Below are 23,250 nucleotides of genomic sequence, written 5' to 3'. Positions count from 1 at the left end.
CCCGTTTATCCTTCTCTACTATCAAAGCACACCCAACCTCCAATATCAAAGCAATTGCAGCTGAACATTACCATGTAATTTTCCAAAGTTCCAATAAAGGCTGACATCATTTATCTCAAAAATATATTTATCTTTTTTTTTGTGCTAATTATATATAAATAGATTAAACATATATTTAATTGTCATAATCTTTCTGTACCCCGGTACCTGTTTCCTAACACATTTAAAATTTGTCATTTCCACGTATCGCTATACCGTATCCGTGCTTTCTTAGCTTTCAACAAAGAGGTAATTAATTAATTAAAAAAAAAAAAAAAGAAGTAAAAAGACAGTGGTCATTTAAGATGTGATAGTTGTGTAATCTTTACAACATGAAATCGAGAATCAGCTGCATATTAGAAAGGATCGGTCTCAGTCATCATAGGAGGAGTGAGGAGCAGCGGTACATCCAGGGTCGAAGGGATCTTCAGACCCACAGCAATGCCAGTATTGAACAACTTTGCCAGAGTTGGGACTACTCATGGTGCCCCCCGTGTACACACTCTCAAACTTCCTCTTTGTTTCTCCTATAGGAGTATTTAAATTCAAGATGTTTAGGACATCTACAATGAAGGATAAAATACCAAGCATTTTTATAAGTCTGAATTTCACTTGCATGCATTCTGATTTTGCATATATATTATTGTTTTTCACATTACATTTTAGATGTGAATGAAGAGATGTTTCAAGAGACAAAATAAGAAATGCAGAAACAGTGCCAAGAGCACTTGATGTTGAGAAACCCAATCAGCCTAAGCAAACAGTTTAACCAGAAAAAAAGATATTGAGAGTCTCCTTGTTCTACCCGATTCGACCTGCGTCAACCATTGTTCCAGACTCATGGGTTCAGAAGAGCATAGACTGCTAATGGCTTTAAATACTTCCAGGTGGATATAGCCCAAAAACCCAGCCCAATAATTATATTTACACCAAACTTCACGAGGTAATGCTCTAGAATCAAAGAATGTAGGTTTGAAATTACGAAGAAGGCATCTGTAAAATGTTGATTAAGAATTTGTGTCGAAGACAAATTAGAACACCATATCATCTGAAAGTCCATATAGTCAAATTAACATAAACACATACAAGAAGGTACTGCCAAGAAATTCGTATTCGATGCCAAGTATAGTTTCAATTCTAATTCCAAATTAGGAGTGGGCAGGCTATAATATTTCTGGGTTCAGAGCCCAGACAGCTAAGTAATCGTGGCATAGATTCAACAAGAACACAGATAATACATACAGCAATCTAATTTATACGCAAAAAAAAAAAAGAAAAAAAAAAAGGTAGGAGGGCCGGAGGGGTACCTCCAAAATGAGCGGTGTGAAATCGACAAGCCCTGAGGTGATTGAGAGATGGATCGAACTGGGTTTTGCAATTCTTGCAAGTCCTGAGCGCTATTTTGTTGTTGCCGTTGTTGTCGGGCTTCGTTGAGCATCGGAATGTACCAAATCTCAAACTCGGTTTCGGATTTTTAGGGAGAGAAAACAATGGAGCAGCGGCAGCACCCCATGCCAGAGCCATCAGAAGTTCAGAACCAACCAAGTAGAAACCAACAACTAGTTTTTCTCCAAGTAATTAATCATTCGAAATTGTCGGGTCGGTTTTCAGTTTTGACCCAAATGCAACTGGCGAGGAAAGGACTATAGTAGCCTCACTTGCAGTCCAAAATATTTGGTATCAGACGTATTCAAACCGGCTTCAAGTTTTCCACCAGAGATTACAGGCCAGACTAGGGCTGGCATTTTGGGCCGAATGGACCAAGTCAGTCGAATTTCGGACCGAGCCATATAGTTTGTGGCCTACTTTTTGGCTTATTGAGTGTTCGGCTAGGCTGAACCGTACCAAGTTCATATTTGAGCTCGGCTACGATACGAGTATTTCCATACCATTGACATACCGCATACTGAATAGGCCTCATCAACGGGTCATAGCTGGCTTGAGCCGGGCCGGGTCAGGCGCTTACTACATTTTTAAATAATAACGGATTGGGTCGGGCCGAGCTTTATTGCAAATCGAATGATCTAAGCCAGTCCATATAAAGCAGGCCTTGCGGGCTTTTTTGGGCCGGGCCTTGTGGCCTTTATTTACAAATAAATCTTTAAAGATACTAATTTTTTAAAAAACTTATATTTATATATCATACACTCTAAAGAGCAACGTCTATCAATTCAAAGAAAATTATAAAACTAACCGTTGGATGTGATTATTACACTAAATTATGAACGTGGTAAAAAATTTAGCCAATTTCACCATATTTTCGAATCCGATCGAATTGGTCAACTGTCGTCACTTGTATGTCTTCTTGGTTGACCGATGGCATGACGACCGTGGAACGTGCTTATTTTTTCCCATCACGTCTGTAAATATTCCACCGATGGATGTGCGTGGACATAAGATAAAAATTTCAATTTTAATTACAAAGACATTGGCCTATACCAATTTGCCTCTTAAAGTTGTATTGACTTATACATTGCATTTAAATTGTTGATGTTCATTCTAAAGCAACCATGAAGTGGAAAATGAATTTGGAGAAATCAACTGGTCGATGGAGAGATTGTAATGTTTTATGGTGGTTGTAAAAAATTCAGCCAATTTGGTTTTCGCTTCGAATTCGATCAACTATGTTATGTCCCAAATCTCAAGTTACCGGTTTACTAGTCATTTGTACGGTAAATGACAATTACTTTCACTTTTTACTTTGTTTCGATACTTTTAGTGGAACAAAAATTTGACTCTTTGTTCGGGTCAGTTTTTCAAAAAAAATTCTTCACAAAAGTTGTAAAGGACGTTAAACCGAGTCTGTGGACACATGGTACGCTTAAATCGGAGTTCGTATGCCAAAGTTATAAGCGAAAAGGTAAAGTTACTTTTTGTGGTAACTTTTCTCTCTTCTCTATATAAACATCCCTTCATTACACTCTTGAGGTATCACTCATTCCACCCCATTACATCTTCTTTCTCTCTTCATCTCCTTCACAAAACCTCCATCTCCACCTCCCAAAATCCAAACCCATAATATCCATACTGCTCAACCTCCATCACCACCACCATTCATTACTAATCACTACCACTCAAAGTTGGTCAAAGGAGCATCATATCCTCATCACCATTTCATTCATCATCACCATCAAGAATCTTATCATCCATCCATTCCACCATCAAGGAGGATTCAAGGAGCATTGAAGGTGGAAAACAAATGAGGAGCTAGCCATTGATTTGTCAAGCTTCAACTAGTTCATTTTTTCCTTAACTCTTTGATTTACCTTGATGTACTTTATAGATTTGATGCTAATTTGTATGATTATGAGTGAGTAGTTACTTTGTTAGGCCTAGGGTTGAAAGCCCTAGCCAAACTTGTATGAATTGTTGTTTTAATTTACATTTGATGTTATTTGTGATTTTCATCTTCATATTGCTAATTCAAGAAGTGAATGCATTCATTCAAACTTAACTAATTTGAATGTGTTGTGTCTGTCATCTCATGAAAAATTGTTTATGGAGTGGTTAACCTTAAGCATTGATAGCATGATAGCATTCTCTATGTGCATATGAAGGTTGTGAGTTAAAATCACCTAGATCTAGGATTGGTTTGCTTGCATGATTATCTAAACTCAAACCTTTATGCATCTAGGAACAATGAATTGAGACTTAACCGGTAATAGGAATTGTTCTTAGGTAGTTAATTCTAGACTTATCCAGTTAGAATTGATAACATTAAAGGAGTTTAAGCCTTTGTAGTCTTATCCGGATGCAAAGAGGGTAATTGGGAAATTAGAATAGCATCACTTGTATTTGAACTTTAATTCTTGCAAGGGAGGTTAGTGGTAGACAATCCAACCCCTAAATTCATCCATTATACTACTAGTTTAGTTTAGAGTGTTTATGTTACAATATTTGAGCATTTATTTTAATTGGTTCACCACTCTATCCAACAAATAATTTCACTGCCACCACAATGTACATACTCACCATGAGCCTAGATTTCCTTTTGAATTTAGGTTTGTGATTGTACATTTGCATATTTTAGCTCTTCTTAGGTTAACACTCTAGCTAGTGAAAGGAATCTAATCCTCGTGGGTTCGACAACCTTGTACTCCTTATACTTGAGGGTGACTATTTGGCTAACAACTTCTCAATTAGACAATTTCAAAGCCCATTCTTCAATTGCCGAAATTTCTTGTGCATTCTAGAATATTCTTGAACAATCTTGAGTCATCTTGAAGCCACAACATTTCCTAGCCTCACCAGGTCTCCTAGCAGCATCAGGACTCCTAGTGTGATCAGGTTTCCTAGTCCAACTAGGACTCTGTCATTTCTCATTTCCGACCAACATTTTTCCGAGTTCACTCCTAGTTGAGTTAGGATTCCTACTTCAACTGGGATTCCTTTTCCTGGTAGGATTAGGCAAGTTTCATTTCTCCATTTCTGCGCCACATTTCTGCCTTACCTTCATTTCTTTCATTTCCAGCTCTTCTTAGCTCATTTTCTGCGTTTGAAGCTCAAATGTACCTAAATACAACAAAATAAGTTAGAAATGACATTGCTAAGAAAATAACTAAATAAAATGTAAGGAGAAATGCACTAAAAACATAGGAAATATTAGTCCGATCAAACGTGGGTAGTTGGTTTAATCTATCTACGTTTGGTTTTGTGGATGATTGTGTAATCTGTGTTCATTTTCTTTCTAAATTTTCATGTTATGCACATCTCTTGGTTTCTTGATTAAATTCATCCATGATGCTCCCAAGTGTTTTTCAAGAAGCGACATTCTTCCGGAGATTAAGTTTTACGTTCCAAAAGGTTTTATTAAGTATCGAATTATTGAGAGAAAATTGGAAATTTTAATGTTACGAGTTGATGAGAAACTTATGGGTTCAGAGTTATATAATTGAGGAGGTAAAATATGAAAGATGATTATGTTAGCACATGCATGAATTACCTGGTCGGCAATACCCTCCAAGTAATAGTCTAGTCAGCACTACCCCCAAACAATATTCTGGTCAGCAATACCCTCTAGAATATATAGTCTAGTTGGCAGTACCCTCCGATGCGTCATCTGGTTAGCAGTACTCTCCTGATGACATGAGATAGTTAGTCGGCAGTACCCTTTAACTGTCGGCTCATAGTATTCCAGTTGATAATACCATCCGATGCGTCATTTGGCTTGTAGTACCTTCCAGATGGCATGAAATGGTTAGTCGGCAGTACCCTCTAGCCATCACTCTTTCATATTCCAGTCGGCAGTATCCTCTGATGCGTTAGCTAGTTGGTGGGACCATCTAAGTGGCATGAGATGACTAGTAGGCAATTTTATCTAGCCATTGCCTGTTTTATTACAATATGATTTTGAAATAGAGTTTAAGATGTCAGTATAATTTCAGTTTTCCAAGATTTTTGAAATGATTTGAGATATTTCATTAGGTGAGTTTTTTAAATGATTTTCAGATGAGTTTACAGTAGATTTTGAGATATCAGTATCAAAGCATGTTTTGAGATTTCAAAACTTAAGAAGGATTTAAAGTATTTTCACAAAATCATACTACATGCTTTGCTTTTATCTAGAAATTTAAATTTGGGAAAGCATTAAATATTTTGTTTTACCTTATATTTTTCGTCCACTCACTCCAACAGTTTTCAAATGCTTTTCCCTGGGCTTTTCAGTTTTTCGTGTCCAGTTTGCAAACTAGACTAATTGAGGTCGGGCGTACTTAGAGTCGAGGTATAGTCGTCACTACTTCCACATTGTAGGATTTATGTATCCTAGTCTTATATCTTGTTTATCCTGTGAAAATATTAGAATGCTCTGATTACTAAAATCTTGTGTAATTGTAAATGGAGATGATTTGTAATTATATTGTGTTATAGATTATTGTGGGGAGCATGTAGGCTCCAGGAGTTGAGGATGGCTTGGATTATTGAGGAGTATTAGAAATGTTCCTTCTGTTTATAGGTTTAAGGTTTTCTATAGCCCATTTTTAACGGAAGTTCCGCCAAATTTTTAGTGAAATTTCTGTGGTGACCAAGAGGGGGTCCCACAGCGCCGCGACTCCGAGCTAATGAGAAACCAACATGTCACGAATGACATCCCGATGACCCATCAACCAGAAACTGCAAGGCCTTTTGGGTTTATTTAGTTTGTTAGTTTACAAAACATTTTCTTGGACAAACATTCTATCAATTGAACAACATATTTTCAAAGCGGAATTTAAAGTGGGTTAAAGGATTTGGGCTTACAATAGGAGCCTTTGAAAAATAACAAATCACTAAGTAAATACAAATATGAGAGACGCGCCTCAGGGTTACGGGTCTCTCGAAATTTTGTAAATAAACGAGTAGAAAACAAATAAATAAATAAAAAGTAAATAAATAAGTTACTTCAAAATCCGATCAAGGACTAAGACCTTAATTTAATAAAGTCCAAGAGAAATACGCTAAGACGAGCCAGGTGCCTCCCCTGTATGCTCCCCGACCACATGCTCGAAACCTGCACACTATTGTAGGGGTGAGATTTCGTCCTCGCATGCCTAGTAAGGGCTGACCCAACCATGCTAGGTTTGAAAAATAATATACTTGAAAATATTTACTACCTAATATTGTGCACGTTTATCGAAAATACTTTAAAGAGAGGCTATCACAAACATTTATTCTCTTTTATAAATCATATGCAACATGCTTCACACAACTTGAAGCTCTGAGATACTTACCTGCCGGCTACTCTAAAACAATCGGTGACTGGCCCGGTTCGTCATCCTTCGAGAACCGGCTAACCACTCTGTAGTGCTTGTGACTACAAGTAGCGAAAGTGTCCATTTCCTGGCCCTGAGTGTCCTATGACTGGTTCACCATCGGTACTTACCTTTTTCCTCAACTAACATAGGAGCACAGCCCCCTCCTAAGGTTCAGGGTTATCGACACCATTCACTTTCAGGTTACAAGTACAAACATACATTGGGTACAGTATCTCAACATGCAAGTCTAGCCTCGGTTTTTGCAATCAGCAATCATCAGTTATGAAAAGACAAGTATCACGTGACATTGACTAATAAACAACCAAAAATGTACTAGCAGGCAACATACTATTATACTAGAGCATTCCACGTATATCAAAAAGCCTCTAACAAGGAAGGAATAGCTCACCCTACCTGGATATGGAGTGCTCGTCCACAATTAGATTTGTTCTCGACTTTCAATACTTCGTCCAGTTCCGGTTCCGTGTGCACACGCTCGAGTCCTTTGAAATAAATTCAGACTAATGAGTAACTTCACATTATCATAGCGTTAACCGAACAACCAAAGCTTTGATTTAATTTCTTTGAAGTCCAACTAGTCATCCTTTAATCGATACAACCTATTATCCATTCCCAACCTATTATCCATTCCCAAACAATTCAAATGATATAACATTTGATCATTTGGGATATGGTGACCAAAGTTAGCACTTGTGTCCATTAAGCATAGTTCGGATCAACTTATTTAACCTTTCTTTCTTTAGCATTCTTTCAATAAAAGACATAGGATAATTTACCATTCTCGAATGATTTTATTTACTATGTTCACTCCGAGATATGATAAAACTTGAGTACTTCCATTTGTAAATTGTTTCATGAGCTTTAATCCAATATCTTAATTTAACTCAATCAAATAAAATCCACCATTTTCATTCCGAATCCCACTCAACATTGATAATTACTCAAGCTCCTTATTTTCTTTCACAACAACCATTTACTTTACAATATGACAAATTCAAACTCCGTCATCAATTTAACTAATAAGACTAATCTTCTCCAAACATTTAGCCATTTCATGCTTGTCCACATTTTAGCTAAATTCACAACAATCGATCACTCAAAGGAGCATTAACCATTCAAGCAGCATACCAACTTTTCATTCCATTCGATAACAACCTCTAGAATTTTACAATCACCATACCAAAACCCACGGTTTTGCAGGGACCAGCACTTACCATATCTTCTTTTCCAAATGGAGGGTTAATTCCAATTGCTGCAATCTACCATCAACAGTCATGTAAACACCTATCAAATACCAAAGCATTAATAACCAACCCTTGACCATTTCATCATCCAAAAACAGATCCTGTACATGGTTCTTACCTTTTCCAGTTTTCAACTAAAATTAACCCAGCAGCTTCCTCTCCTCCAACACTCCAAAAACGCAGAAATCCACAACCCTTTCAGAATCCGTATTGAGCTCCTGAGTTCTTCATTCACCTCCGAGCTTGAGGTTCCAAACTCCAATCCAGAGAATCTAAGTTAGAAACCCACTTCTTCCCAAATTAAAACAGAGGCCTCAATACTAAACATGGTGATGAAATAGAGCTTACCAGATGAAAGAGGTAAGCCAGTGACGCTCACGGTGGCGCTGGTGGCTCACGTGTCAGCGGCGGCGCGTGTAGCTCATGCGGCGACTCTGGTCGGAGTCGAAGGTCGGGGTTATGGGGTTTTGGTCAAGGGAGAGATGCTAACTCCGTATATGGTGGTGGTTTGGCTCGTCTCAGACTGGAGATTGGAGAACGAACGCATGCAGATTTGATGCCATCGGTGGTGGGGTATAGGGCGATTTTCCGACGTCGGTTGGGTAGCTGCCTTTGGGTTTTGGTCTCCATAGTCCACTGAGTTGAGCAGTGGTGTTGGTGTGGTGAGTCGGTAGCCGGAATCTGAAGGGAGGTAGCGACAGTGGCGTCGCGGTTTGGAGGATCGCAGGTGGAGGCCAGAGTCGATGCATGGCTTCGATTTCTCTTGGGTTTGGGTCGGATTTAGGTACTGAGTTGATTGGTGGTGGAGGTGACAAGAGTTGGTGGCCAGAAATGGTAGTTTCCGGTGATGGCAGAGAGAAGAAGAGAGAGTGCGAGAGGTCGGGGGAGAAAGAAAGAGAGAGAGAGAGAGAGAGAGAGAGAGAGAGAGAGAGAGACGCGGCCATGAAGGAGAAAGGAAGAAAAATGAGGCTAGGTTTTTCTCAATTTCCTATTTATACTAATGTGCGCGAAATACCCATCTTGCCCTTGCGACGAATTACAAAACTCTTCTAGTTGATTGCTTTTGGTTTTGGGCTCGTAACTTTTCTTTTATTCTTTTTTGTCATCGGAGACTTCCTAAATTAATTCTCGACTTTGACCTAGGAGCATTTTTATGCAACGTTTTAATAATTATTTCCTCATATTTTTCTTAATTATTTCCTTTACTTAATCATTTTTAATTTATTTTCTATTTTCTAGGTACATTGGAATAAATGACAAGGAAATGAGCTGAAATGAAGAAATGAAGTTTTCCTGTTCCAACTAGGAATCCCAGTCAACACAAGAATCCTGATGAGGCTAGGAAACCTGAAGGCATTAGGAGACCACATGGCTTGAAGATGACGTGGGAGATATTATGAGAGATTAAATCTGATTTTTGCAAGGAGAGAATCAAGGAGATTACGTTGAGAATATCAAGGGAGAGTTTCAAGAATTTTGTGCAACAAGAAAAGATCCAAAACAAGTCCAGATTCGTTCCTTAATTCCCTCAAGATATGTTGGCTGAAATTAGAGAATAAAATCTGCAAGTTTAATGTAAAAATCAAGAGAAAATCAAGGGGAGGATGTTAAGGATAAAGCCATGGAAAGATTTAAGGGAGAAAATGTCCAAAATGAGTCCGGATACATTGTCTAGGTTCATGCCTAGATATTTGGCCGAAAATTGTGAATAAAATAAGATTAAATCATGGGAAAATCAGCAACAAAATATTATGGAATTATTTTGGAGCTTTTTAATTGGTTGAGTGACATGGTAGAGCTGACGTGGCATTAATTCATTGGTTGGAGCTGTGTGGTGCAACCAGCAAATTCTTTGGAAATTAAATTCATAAAGCCTTGCCTTCCCCTATATATACCCCTCTTTGCTAGACATTTTAACAACACAAACACCACCACAACACAACACACCTCTCTCCATTAGAAAATAAACATTAGAAAAATTCTCTCCATTCTCTAGTCTTCAGAAGCCCTACGTCTCAACCAAGGAGGAGAAGAAGTCATGCAATACATCAAGATCCTATCCGCCATCCACCCTTGTGTCGTCCCTAGAAGATTGCTTGCTTTCAAGGATTTTCGAGTTCTTCATCTCAAGGCTTGTCATCCATCTTTCACGGTGTATTTCATACTTTCTTTTGTTTTCCTTTGTTTGATTCGTAGAGTTATGAATTCTAGTTAACATGACGTTAAGGGCAAAGTTTAAAGCCCATTTATATGTTTTGAAATAAAATTGTGATTTCTTTATGTTGATTGATATGTTGCTTATGTGAGATTGCTTGATTGATTTTGGATTATAGAAAATTTTTGTATGTATGTGTTCTTTGGTGGCCAACTTAGGATATATACATGTAATTGGAGCTAGATTTAAGTAGTAAAGGCTTTGGACAAAAGTCGAAATCAATTAAGGAGGATTGCAAATAGGTGAACTTATTCATAACTAGGTTGTGCACTTTGGTTGACATCCTTTCTTTGTTCTTCATGCGTTGAATGTGTTCTTGATTAGCTAGCTTTCTAGACTATGATTGCATGTTCAATAGGATTGATTTAGGTGCTTTCACTTAGATTAATTATTGAAGGAAAGTAAAATATGGGAAATCGTTTGCTTTCTAACGTTCCACATGGTCAACTTCTTTCTCATGACATAGAAAATCAACTATAGGAATTGTGATTGGATTTCATTCATATGATTGTGATTTTGATCTTTGTTACTTGCGTTCCACCAGTGTATATATGTTTTTACATTTTCTTTATTTTATTTATTTAATTTTTGATTTAATAATCCTAAAACCCCCTGTTCTTTGTTTTATGTTTGTAAATAATACTTTATACTTATTTTAATTCTTTATTTGTTGTACAATGACAGGTGTACCCTCAATCCCCAGAATAGAACGATCCCTATTTACTATATACTAACAATGACATTTTCAGGGTTAAATTATACGCTTGCTTTAAGCGCAGTCACTCGTAAAAATCCAAAACTTTGTTACAACTCAATTTATCGTCTTTGAAACTTCAACAAACGATTGCCTCACTAAACTTTTGTAACCTTTTAGGCCTAAATGAAAGAATCTCGGATCAAACTTAAATTATAAGGCCCAATAGGTGGGTTCGACACCAAAACAATCTCCGAAATCGATTTCTTTACTTAAATCACCTTGCGAAAATATTTTTGGCGAAAAATTACCTTCTAAAAGTTAAACAAAATTTTCAGGGGTTCACAATTTCTTCAAATGTGGGCTCCGGATGACCACTTTGGATTTCAGGGTGAAATCTGGGGTGGGTCTTGTCACTCTCTTTGCTCTGGCTATGTCAAAGGGGTTGGGTGGGAAGCATGGGAACCATCTGGGCGGGCAATCATCGTCTAGTGTTGCTGATTGTAGTGGTCACACAAGCATGGAAGTTTAAGGGACGTTGGCAACACAAGCATAGCTCGGTTCTAGGATTGTGGTAATTCCTGCTTTTTCTGACCAAATCATCGTTGTGTATCCGAGTTCTTAAAGGGCTGGACTCCTTCTCCTATGCTGTGGTTGAGCTACCGCAGGCGACTATGCCTCTAGCCGTGGTGCAACCTAAGAAGGTGGATATGAGTGCACGGGGTGGAGAGGTGGTGAAACTTTCTGGTAAGAAGAGAAAGTCTGTAGACTGTGCTGCTATTATTGGTGACGAGTCGAAAAGTAGCTTGAGTTTACAAGATATAAATCCTAATCAAGAATTTTGGAGTCCACAAGAGAAATCTGAGAAAATTTTCACTTTGATTGATAGTAATATGAAAGACAGAGTCTGCAATCGTTTAAGGTTGCTTATATATGAGAAAAGAAATCCTGGAGTGTCTAACAACCAGATCTAAAAGCCCACAATATAAAACAAAATAAATCCAAATCGAACTAGAAAACCATAATTGCTGGAAAAATAGTAAATTGTAGTTTTGAGGCCTAAAACAACCTCGAAAGAGCCCATACATCGTGGTAAAGCGACAAATTTTCTTCCTGACGTTGTTCGCTTCTCGGAAAGGTATAACAATTAGCATTTTGACACCGAACGCTAAATTTTTGGCAAACCAATTTTTCCTTTTTTGCGATCAAAGCTGCTTTTCAATCCTAGTCACCATCGGTTCTACATCAAGTGGGAAGAGGTATTTGTCTCTTCCTGATGCGGTCTATCAACTAGATGGTGATGTTGCTTGGCAATGAGCATAATCATGGAAAACTTCTCTATCTCTCGTGAGAAAAAGAAGTTAGGTAGACCTAATGAAAGTAAAAAAATAAATTGAGATTGGCTAGATAAGTTAGAATTCCAACATTGTAAGTGTCATGAGTTTGATTCTCTCTATATATATGGGTGGGGTGGGGTAAGGGGATTTTAAAAAAATAAAAATAAATAAATAAAAAATTGAAATTGGCTAGTGAGCTGAGTATGGATATGAAAGACAAGAAGCCTGAGAAGTGGAAGAGCCACATCAAGGAATTTGAAGCTAATTTTTGTTGAATTTGAATGTGCAAAGGAGGTGGAAACTGCCGCCATAATAGAGGTGTTGGTGCCTCAGGAGAGAGTGGAGGGTGAGAAGTCACCTCCTACTCCTAAAGTTAATTAATTTGTTTTCAGGGCGCATTAACCATTGACTCTGTGAACTCTTTATTTCTTTAGAGTTTATGGTTTTTGTTTAGAATAAAAGTGTGTAACTTTAAAAGGTGGATGTACATGTGGTATGCTGGTTCTTATTTTGTCTGTAGATTAGGTTTTTAGGTACTTTGTAAAATGACATTTTATGATGACCCCTCAGGAAGTCAGGAGTTTGCTGAAATATTATATTGGGATGAAATTTTTCGATAAAAAAAAGGAAAAGAAAAAGAGAGAGAGAGAGAGAGAGAGAGAGTAGAGTGGAGTGGGGACACGTGCAAGTGTTTTACAGTTTAGAGTTTTATAAGGGTGATGGTAAATCTAGGGTTATGTAATTGGGGATCGCAGAGAGAAAGAAAGAAAGAAAGAAGAGGGAGAGAGGAGACATGACGAGATTCTCGTTAGGCGGAGATGAAGATGGAGAAGGACCAAGCAGCCCCAGGCAGAAGAGACGCCGTCTTGTTCTTCGGACAGCTGCTACTGTCGCCATAGGGGAACGAGGAGGAGGAGGAGGGCTACAGGCTGTTCAGGACGAATCATCATCGGAAACAGAAGAAGAAGAAGAGGAAGAAGAAGAAGAAGAAGAAGAAAGTGATTCAGAAGAAGAAGAAACTGAAGGTGATGAATTCGTAACACTTGAGTCGCCGAGGACCAGCATCGAATTGGGTTCTGCCTCGGCAGCTCAAGAGACGGCTCTTGCTTCCACCACGGATAGGTCTATTTCCATCACCTTGACCGACCCCGATGTGCTTGATTGTCCCATTTGCTGTGAATCCTTGACCGTCCCCGTCTTCCAGGTCTCTTCTTTTATAATCATTTCTCATTCCAGTTTTCAAATTATGGGGTTGACTGCTTGTTTCTTATTATGAGTTTTTATTGTTCATATTATTCTGATTGCCAGTTAGTTCATGATTTAAAGCCGGTTTCATTTCATATGATTAATGCTTATAACTTGATGGGTATTTCTTGTGATAGACTGCGGACCTTCCTAGGTATTGTTGTTAAGTTGGGGTTGTGGGTTTATGCCATTTGTTTTTCTGCACCAGTTAAATTCAACCCTTCACCGGTTGGCATGATTCTTTAATAAACTGAGCAGTCTTTACGTGAAGGGTTGCGGTCATGTTAGCTCATGTAAAGGCAAAGAATATCAACATTCTATGTTAAGCAAAGCTTCTAGTTCCATGGACACTAAGGAGACAATTGAACTTGTCAGAATAAATACTTTATGTAGTGTCATGTCCATAGATTCCTGTTGCTTTGAAGATGGCACTTATAGTAGAAGCAAAAATGCAATAGTATTGGCTATGGACAATTCAGTAACAGAAGTGGACAGCGTAGTGCAAATGACAATGTTATTGTTTGAATTTGGGTATAGTTGTTTGCTGGAGTGGAAAAGGGGCCTTCATAATATGCATGTATGATTACTGCGACTGTATTTATTTGCTTGCAATTCGTTATACCTTCCTCATAAATGTAGTATGAAAAAAATGTTTCGTAATGACACCAGTTCAAAAGTGTTACAGATATAAAGTAAATTAGGCGTATTACAGTTTTCATGTCATCAATACTGCAGATTGTAGAATGAATTTAAAATGTACCTTAAGGTTGCTGGGTTCTATTTACAATTAAATTTTAGTTCTGCGTTGCCTTTCATGCCTTGAATAGGTTTTACTGCCATGAATATCTATACTATTCCTTGCACACTTCTAATGGGTTTTACGGTATACTTTGGCTCAGTCTGTCATGAATATCTAGAATATATTTACTGTCTGTATTTTCTCTTTCCAGAGTCTTATCTCATAAAACCAACTCTTATTTTATTAGAACAATTTTTCCGTTTAAGTTTTAAACTGATTTAAAAGAACCGATTCTTTCACAACCTGTCTAACCAACAGGACCTATGCCACTGCACTTTTTCTTGTTTTGAATTGAAGTCTTTTTTGAATATATACATGAAAAGACTGAGAGTAAATGGTTAAAATAAGGTGGTTAATATATACCTGTTGATGCCATCTTGTTCTTTACATGGATGATGAGCAGTTATTTTGTGCTTGAGCCGAGTCATATAGTATCTATTTGATGTATGGGCATAAGTCCCGGTGACCTGTGTAGTGTCTCTTCTGATTTATGGACACAAGTCAGTTTTATTGATAACTAGTGAATTTTCTTTCATCTACTTCTTTTGACTGTGAAATCTGGTGTATGATTTTTGTCTGTTTATGAAATATTTTTTTTTCAGTCTTTGTATAGGGTTTAATATGGGTTTATATAAATATGATTAGGAAAGATGTATGACTCTGTAAGGTCTGGTCACTTGGATTATTTATTTAGTTCCAAGCTGTGCAGATTTTAGGGTTTTGTTGTCTTGTAAATTGCCATGTGCCCAATCCCACGAAGGGAAAACTCTGAATCTGTCAAGGAGATAACCATTCTTGAAGTCTTCAAACTTGATAATCATATGTGCAATGTATGGTGATGGTCAATGGAATACAGAAGGAAGTGAAAACCTGACCTTAGTATCAAACCAAATGATCATCAAGTTGTTTTTAGGCCTCTAATTATTAGTATCTTTGTGGAATCATCTGCTATGGGTGCAATATTTGTTTTTCGAGTGCTGCACCCCTTTTTTTTTTCCCTGTCCCTGCATAAGTTAGGCTGAAGTTTCAGGTTCGGAACATGGTAGAAGGTTGTCATGGCATATTCATGAAGGACATGTAGAATTAGTTTCTTCGATTTCTGTTAGATATCAATTATTTACTTAAAGAGTTAAGATTATGAATCATAGTCACATCTTTTCCTTTTCAAGTGCAAGATATTAATATATAACAATCTCAATTTGTCAGCGTTGGTCATCTTTTTATGTTTAATGATTTGAATCATTGTTTTTTTTTTGAAAGGGTGATTTGAATCATTGTTAAATACTGCTACTTTTGCTTCTCTGTAAATTAATCATTGAAGCCGCATATCTACAATACCTTTCTATCCCTTTCTATCTTTCTACCCCTTCCAAGTATATCATCTTCTAATAACTATTAAGTTAGGCATATCTTAAGTTTTAATATAACATACTAATAACTTTTTGGTGCTTGGAATTTCAGTGTGAAAATGGTCATATAGCTTGCTCCTCCTGCAGCACGAAGATTAAAAATAAATGTCCTTCATGTTCCTGGCCCATTGGTTATAATCGTTGTCGTGCCATTGAGAAAGTTCTAGAATCAATTAGAATGTCATGCCAAAACATCAAGTATGGTTGCAAAGAACGCATGACGTGCAATAATAAAAATGAACATGAAAAGGCATGTATGCATTCACCTTGTTCATGCCCTCATTCAGGCTGCAACTTTGTCTCTTCAACGAAGAAGTTATACCAACATTTCAGCAGTAATCATTTGAACTCTGCAACACGTTTCCTGTACAACAGCAGCTTTTCAATTACAATAAACTTTAATGACAAATTTCTTGTTCTTCAAGAACAGAATGATGGCATATTATTTATCCTTGACAACACAACTGAAATTCTAGGAAATATGGTGAGGCTTAGTTGTATTCAACCTAGATTTATGGGAGGCTTTTTCTATGATCTTACTGCTAAAACCAAGGGATGTTTACTCAAATTACAGTCCTTCACAAACAGTACTCCAAGCCATTGTCATAGCCCTACTTCATCTCGCTCCCTTATAATCCCAGGTGATTTTTTCAGTTCTTGTGGCCAGCTCAAGATGGATATCTGCATATGGCGGAATGGTCAGTACCCTCCGTCCTTCCAATCTATCAATGCTACTTAAATGAGTTCTTCTATCAATTCTGTATTGTGCTGGAAATTACAGTAGACTGTTGGATCCACTCTTTTAACATATGTATCAAACCATCAATAGATGCCTTCCATTTCAATTGATTTAATATCTTGTTATTTTGCACTGTGCAATGAATGTATATTGCTGAATAGAGCAGCATCTTTAATCTTATTTTCTGTTATTTTTTTCTTTTGTGAAATTTTTGTACGGTTGGAAAGAGCAACTATCCACCAGAAAAATTGTGCTTTGAGGTGGAATGTGAAATCTTTTCACGTGTTGGGAAGAGCCACTTTCTACTGATGTGTATATAACTTCCATTTATGTTTTGTTAGCTTGATGGGGGAGGGAGTAGTTGAACTAAGGACCTCTGCAGTGTGTTATGCCTTACCACTCTATTAAATGAAATGCTAGTTGGCTACTTTGCTCATAGTTGCATTTGTATTATGTGGGAAGCCTGACCAAGTAAACTGCTGATGCCTAGGTATTGCCAAAAAAGGTTGCAGCATTATAGATTCTTTGGGACTCAACGTAACTACTTGAGCAAATATTTTCTCTAGGAGCCTCTTTCAAATCACTTGTACAAACTTAGGACCTCATGCGGAGCACCTTGTTGCAATACTTGACTCTGAAGGAGAATGTAAGGTCGTTTGGTCAAGTACGTAAATGGGCAATATATGGGCGCCTTTGTGTCCTAAATTTCATGTTCATTTGCATTATAATATCAATGATTATTCAAATTCTCGTGTGCTGGCAGCCACCGAGTTGAGTGCTTAACCAGCCTTGTCGAGCTTTAATTGAGAATATTGGACAGAGGTTTGGAGGTGATCAAAGTATGGGTGAACCCTATGCTGGATGAAATCAGAACTGTGGCGAAATTGTTGAGACTTGAGAGTTTGAGACGCTCCATAATTCAAAGATGGATCGAAGATCGAATTGGGCACATTGTTAAAAAAAAAAAGGTCAATTATATAATGAGGTCATTTTTGAATGCCATTAATCATAGAGCCACCACATTAAAAATTCTCTTGAATTTTTGATATAAAAAATCAACATATTTATTATTCAATTCAAGTCTTTTTTGTTATATTAAAATTAGATGTAGTCTACGCATATTTTCTTGTTAATTGCGGTCAATTTGCTTTTTTTAATAGTCCACTTTACCCTTAGAACCAAATAAGGTAAATAATTTCAAATTCACTAATTAGATCACAATTTTAGCTCAATTTTAAATTTTAAATTCAAATTCCAAAATTTACAATTCATCAATGAATAATTTTCAAACAAAGAAGACTAAATGCATTCATATAAACTCTATACCTAAGATATAGGTCTAATACTTATGTACCTACATTATAGGATGAAAAACATTAGAACAAAAATTCAAACATTATTGCTTCAATTGTATCTATATAGTAGTAGGTATTTAAAGTTGTATAGTAGAGATTCAATCTACCTAGACATACGAAGCAGGAAAAAAAAACATAGAATATATTCCCAATCTAATCAAAAAGTACAAATATGTACATATAGAACCTAGTTTTTTACAAATATGCTAAGACTCTACAGCAGGTTTCTGCTTTTTCTTCTACACCTAGTTTTTTACTGGCTGCAATTGCAGCAGAAACTATTGTAATGTAATCTCTCCCATCTTCAATAAAGGTTGACCTCATTTTACTCAAAAAAAAATGTACATATAGAACCTATACCTAATTAAAAGATAAAATGTATGAAAGAGAAAATGTGAGATAATGAGAGAACCTTAGATATAGAGATATAGAGAAACTTGAATTTTTTTAAACTTGTGAAATCTTACCTATAAATAAGGCATGTAAATGTGAAATAAAAATGTTTAATCAAATTCTAGGACAAATCTTACCTATAACACCATAATCAATTCTATATTAAAGGTAAGCAAAAACTTCTTACCAAATCTAAAATAAAGGTAGCTGCGAATTGAAGATGTCATGTTAGTAAGACCTAAAAACGAACTAAGAAGGGAGAAGCCACAAAAAAAAAATACTGATATGAAAGAAAAACTAGAAATAAACAAAGAAATGAGAAGTATGTGTTGGAAATAGGATATGCATGGAACAAGAAGAGGAAAAAAAAACGATGATTCAGTAGAAAAAAGGAGCAAGAAGAAGACAATGCGTGACAGGCAAGATCAAGGAAGAATAAATCTTCTTTTTTTTTTAAAAGGGTTTGGAACCCAGTCTAGCTGGGAGGCTCAGCCCCACGCCCGGTTCCATTTATTAATAGTGAATTAGGCATCGGGGGGGGACATAAAACCTAAACCCCTAGCCTCAGAATACAAACCACTAATATCCTCATAGAGTACATCCTGAATAATAGCAGGAGTCTCCTCTAATCATACATCATCAAGCAAACCCACACTAGCAAGGTGTGCTAATCTATCTGCAACACCATTCGCTTCTCTGTAAATGTGTCGAAACGTATAGATTTATATTTTGAATTCAATCAAGAAACTAATAATATAAATTAAAGTTAACACATTAAATTTGCTAATTTTTTTTTTTTTTTTTTTAAAGGGGTTTGGAACCCAGCCTAACTGGGAGGCTCAGCCCCACGCCCGGTTCCATTTATTATATTAATAGTAGAATTTTGCAACGGGGGGGACATAAAACCTAAACCCCGTGCTACATTAGTAACATTACAAATATCCTCGTAGAGTACATCCTGAATAATAGCAGGAGTCTCCTCTAACCATACATCATCAAGTCCTGCAACACTAGCAAGGTGTGCAAGCCTATGTGCAACACCATTTGCTTCACGGTAGATATGCCTTATTTTAAATGATTGAAAAGTAGAAAGATACTCTTTACAATCATCTAAAACACGGCTTACCTCCGAAAAATTATCCTCCCTGCTATAATTTAGGATTACAATTAATGTATTGGTTTTTACTGTTTATTATGCAAAATATATTAAATGAGGGTATGTTAGGAATGAAAAATTTAGGTGTTGAGTCAGCAAGATAAAAATGGAAATAAATCCAATGTGGCAGCTGAGTCATAGGACCGCGATTAATAAAAAAAATTCATCTGGACTGCATCTAATATGGGCTGTAAGTTTTGGACTTAAATCTAATTAACTCTTAAAAGAATTCCACAAGAATAAAAAGCCACCAATCACTTTCTTTTCTCCTCTTGTCCTTCGTCAAACTTTGGCAAGGTCTCCGATGACTTCCAGCAAGGTTTGGCGAACTCTGATAAGGTCTCTGGTGAATTCCAGCGAGGTTACAAAAGCAATTCTGACTAGCACCAAAAGCTACTCTTATCAACGCCAAAAATTATTCTCAGCAACAACAAAAGCTATTCTAACCAACACCAAAAGCTATCTACACTCAAAGTTACTCGCACCAATACTAAAAGCTACTCCCACCAGCCACCAACACTAAAAGTTATCTCATCATTGCCAAAAACTACTCTGACCAACACCAAAAATTACTCTCACAAATACTAAAAGCTACTCCTACTAACACCAAAAATTACTGTAATTCCAAATTGTTGTGAAAACGTGAAAGAATCTCCACCAAAACTCCACAGGGACTAACGAATGCCCTAGAGGCTCCTGTATTTAACCTCTTGTACTTCTTTTTTATGAAAAATAAAATAAAATTTACCCAAATTGATTAGCTCTCTCTCTCTCTCTCAAGAAAACATACTCTCCTCTTGTCTTATTGCATCTACATGTTTGGTATTTCAGAGAGAAAGAGAGGGAGGGTTGGATTTTGATCACCGGTTTGATCCACATAGAGAGAAATAGGGAGAGAGAGAGAGAGGGAGGGTTGGATTTTTATCACCGTTTTGATCCACATAGAGAGAGAGAGAGGTCTGGGTTTTGCATTCTTCTCATCGGATCCGAAGGATCTTTATCAAGCAGCTAAGAGAATTTTTTATTAGGTCAATTTTCCAATTGCAAGTAACCTAATTTTTCATCTGGATTCCCAGCTTTAGCTTTCTTTAAATTTGACTCCTTAGAGCAACTCCAACAGATTCCCTATAGTTTGATTTTTCTCTACTTTAGGGAAAAATGAGCCTCTTTTGCTCCAACAGATTCTCTATAACTATCTCTATTTTAGGGAAAGTGAGGAGAGAGAAAACCAAATTCCCTATATTTACAGCAAACTCCAAAATTTTAAAGAAGAATATGAAGATTTTATAGATTACTGTAAACTAGGGAATCTGTTGGAGTTGGAGAAGAAAAATAGGCTAAAGGTTTGACTTTTGCTTCTCTATAATATAAAAATTATGGGGAAGCTGTTGGAGTTGCTCTAAATCTGACTACTGAGTATTTGTGTTTATAGTTTGCTATGGTTTTGGGTATAAGAGGATGTACAGCAAAACATATAATTAGATGAATACATAATTGAAATTTTATATTAGAATGGTTTATAGCTCCTTTACTGTGCGTAATTGGGAAAAATTGATGTTATTCATATGCTTTGTGTACTCTTACTTTAGTTTTTTTTTTTACTCTTAATGTATGGTTTAGGTTTACTCCTCCTTCATCTATGTCGTGATAAGTTGGACTTGGAATATAGAATTGGAGAATTTGTATTTCAATTAATGGGATCCCTCCTAATGAGGACCACTTATGCATACATAAACATCTAACGGTTGATTTGTCATAATGTAATCAAAAAGTGGGTCTCCCAAACCGTTATTTAGAAAGTCCTCAACTAATCCTCATTTTAGTAGTCCTCATTAGAAGGGCTCCCTGCAATTGATATTATGGCATGAGTATGGTGAAATTTTCTCATTGCTTAGTTCTATTTCCATTTCGGATTCTCTAGATTGTGGTTCCCCGATCACTCTAACTCTCGATCTGGTGATTCTTCTCTTGAAAGTTGGGTAGTATTTAAAATTGTTGCGCAGGGTAATTGTTATCAAAAGTACTTTTTTTTATCTTATACTTATGGTAATAATTGCTAGAGAGTTACATTAATCAATGACAAAACTTAATGCGCCGAATTTCGGTTACTTGTAACCTTAAGGAAATCAGGATTGAAATCTAGCAGTATGATGATTAAATTCTGCACTTTCTTTCTTCTTTATGCCTAGGATTTAATCACTGCAATTACAAGTAATCGATTTAGCTTTCTTTTCAACCTTCTAAGTAGAGACCCGACGAAACGTGGAAAACTTAATTAAAAATCATCATTTTATATGATTTCAAATTTGAGAGGAAAATCTTGAACTCCATTGTGGTCCTATGGTGTTATGCATTCCATCATTCTATCTATCTTACTTTTATTTTATTTTTTGTCATTGAAATTACTTAATCTAATTTTTAAATAAAAATCTCAAAAAAAAAAAAATGATACATAAAACCTTTGCTTTCAAAATCCATATGTTTTCATTTTATTTGTTTATACAAGTGATTTTCAATGACCTAAAGCCGTATGATTCATAGCTAGTTCTTAATCTCCATATACGATAAACCGCAATGTAAATATACTTTCCAACTTTAATGATCGTTTTTGTTGTTCTACATTAGATAAGTTGATAACACACTAAAATCAATTGAGCCAAACATTTGATGTCCATTGACATTTAGAATTTGATTTATTCAAACTCTGGAATCAAGTAGTCAACTATGGTATTATTGATTAAGAAGGAAATTAAAGGCAAGTTGATTGATTTTGTAAGATTCTACATTATAGAACAAGCATTTACATTGTCATCACTGAAAAATGAGACAATGTTGTTGTCAGATGCATCAGAGGCCGGAAAAGCAAATGTATTCTTAACGTGACCTGGTGGTGCCCTTTTGTCGTAGGCTCCGGAGGCGTGTGGATAATGGACAACATGTTGAGGGATGTATGGCCAAATTTCAGCTCTTTTGCCCGTGCTCTTAACTCTCTTCAAAACCCTGTTTGCTTCCACATACCCGTTTACAATTACCCGACTTTGTTTTCGGTTCACCTCCACACTTTCTACACCTGCGTACCATTAGTGCATGGTTTGTTGACTATAGATGTAATTGGAGAGAGAGAGAGAGAGAGAGAGAGAGAGAGAGAGAGAGAGAGAGACCTTTCATAGTCGAAACAGCCTTCTTAACTTTTCTTTCACAGCCATCACAATCCATTTTGACTTTGATCTCAACTTTCTGGGAATCAATGGGAAAACATAATCCATGTTTCAGCAAACAACTCCTCAGAGGAAACTAGCTATGGCATCTGCACCTATTCTATTGACACATATATGCAGATAGAGTGGAATTAAAGCTGGGGAGGAGAACTAGTACAAGGATGAAGTGTTTAATTTCATGATTCTAGTCATTCTACTATTGCCCAATTGGTATGTAATAACTATGATGAGTACCTGCATTGTTTTCCTCTTGGTCCTTGTTCTAGTGACAGTGCAAAAGTTGGAAAGATAATTAAGAGCACCCATTAAGCAAAGAGTAGAGAAGATTGATTGATACACTCCAACTCAGAGAGTTGGTATTTATATGACTAAATTACAAGGAGATTTGTTGCTTATTGGCTAGAATTTTAGAGTCAAATAGAATGCTCCATAAAGCATTGGTTAGAAATGAGGCATTGGCTAGAAAACATTGGTTAGAATCTTTAGTCTAATAAAATGCCCACAAAGCATCGGCTAATAAACACTGCTTTTGCTCTGCGTCTAATTTATTATACATCAGTTTGGTTAGTGGGAATAATTGTAAGTTTGCTTTTTGTAAATTTATTTAGATTATAACCCCAATTATAGCTTGCTTTAAAATTACTAACTTTATATC

General features: G+C 36.6%; 3 protein-coding genes across 5 annotated transcripts; 1 reads left to right on the top strand and 2 right to left on the bottom strand.

Moving 5' to 3' along the window:
- Window positions 1-275: 275 nt before the first annotated feature.
- Window positions 276-1,627, bottom strand: LOC112193422. Of its 2 annotated transcripts, none has more exons than XM_024333568.2 (2): window positions 1,347-1,627; window positions 276-602 (listed from the first exon to the last, which is right to left on the bottom strand). In XM_024333568.2, exons 1-2 carry the CDS (start codon window positions 1,561-1,563, stop codon window positions 412-414), a joined length of 408 nt encoding a protein of 135 aa, XP_024189336.1. In that variant the 5' UTR covers window positions 1,564-1,627; the 3' UTR covers window positions 276-411. The 2 variants fall into 2 exon arrangements, with proteins under 2 accessions (XP_024189336.1, XP_024189337.1); XM_024333569.2 differs by having other exon boundaries at window positions 276-566; window positions 1,347-1,617.
- An 11,372-nt stretch (window positions 1,628-12,999) lies between these two features.
- LOC112192847 (E3 ubiquitin-protein ligase SINA-like 10) lies at window positions 13,000-16,671 on the top strand. Its single transcript, XM_024332744.2, has 2 exons — window positions 13,000-13,485; window positions 15,787-16,671. Exons 1-2 carry the CDS (start codon window positions 13,075-13,077, stop codon window positions 16,471-16,473), a joined length of 1,098 nt encoding a protein of 365 aa, XP_024188512.1. The 5' UTR covers window positions 13,000-13,074; the 3' UTR covers window positions 16,474-16,671.
- A 5,355-nt stretch (window positions 16,672-22,026) lies between these two features.
- LOC112195236 (heavy metal-associated isoprenylated plant protein 21) lies at window positions 22,027-22,977 on the bottom strand. Of its 2 annotated transcripts, none has more exons than XM_024335611.2 (3): window positions 22,830-22,977; window positions 22,539-22,614; window positions 22,027-22,447 (listed from the first exon to the last, which is right to left on the bottom strand). In XM_024335611.2, the coding sequence occupies exons 1-3, from the start codon at window positions 22,899-22,901 to the stop codon at window positions 22,158-22,160; spliced, it is 438 nt and encodes a 145-aa protein (XP_024191379.1). In that variant the 5' UTR covers window positions 22,902-22,977; the 3' UTR covers window positions 22,027-22,157. The 2 variants fall into 2 exon arrangements, with proteins under 2 accessions (XP_024191379.1, XP_024191380.1); XM_024335612.2 differs by having other exon boundaries at window positions 22,539-22,695; window positions 22,830-22,912.
- Between the last annotated feature and the right edge of the window lie 273 nt (window positions 22,978-23,250).

Source organism: Rosa chinensis, chromosome 3 (assembly GCF_002994745.2).
Source record: "Rosa chinensis cultivar Old Blush chromosome 3, RchiOBHm-V2, whole genome shotgun sequence".
NCBI lineage: Eukaryota > Viridiplantae > Streptophyta > Magnoliopsida > Rosales > Rosaceae > Rosa > Rosa chinensis.
This window is presented reverse-complemented; position numbering and strand designations above follow the sequence as displayed.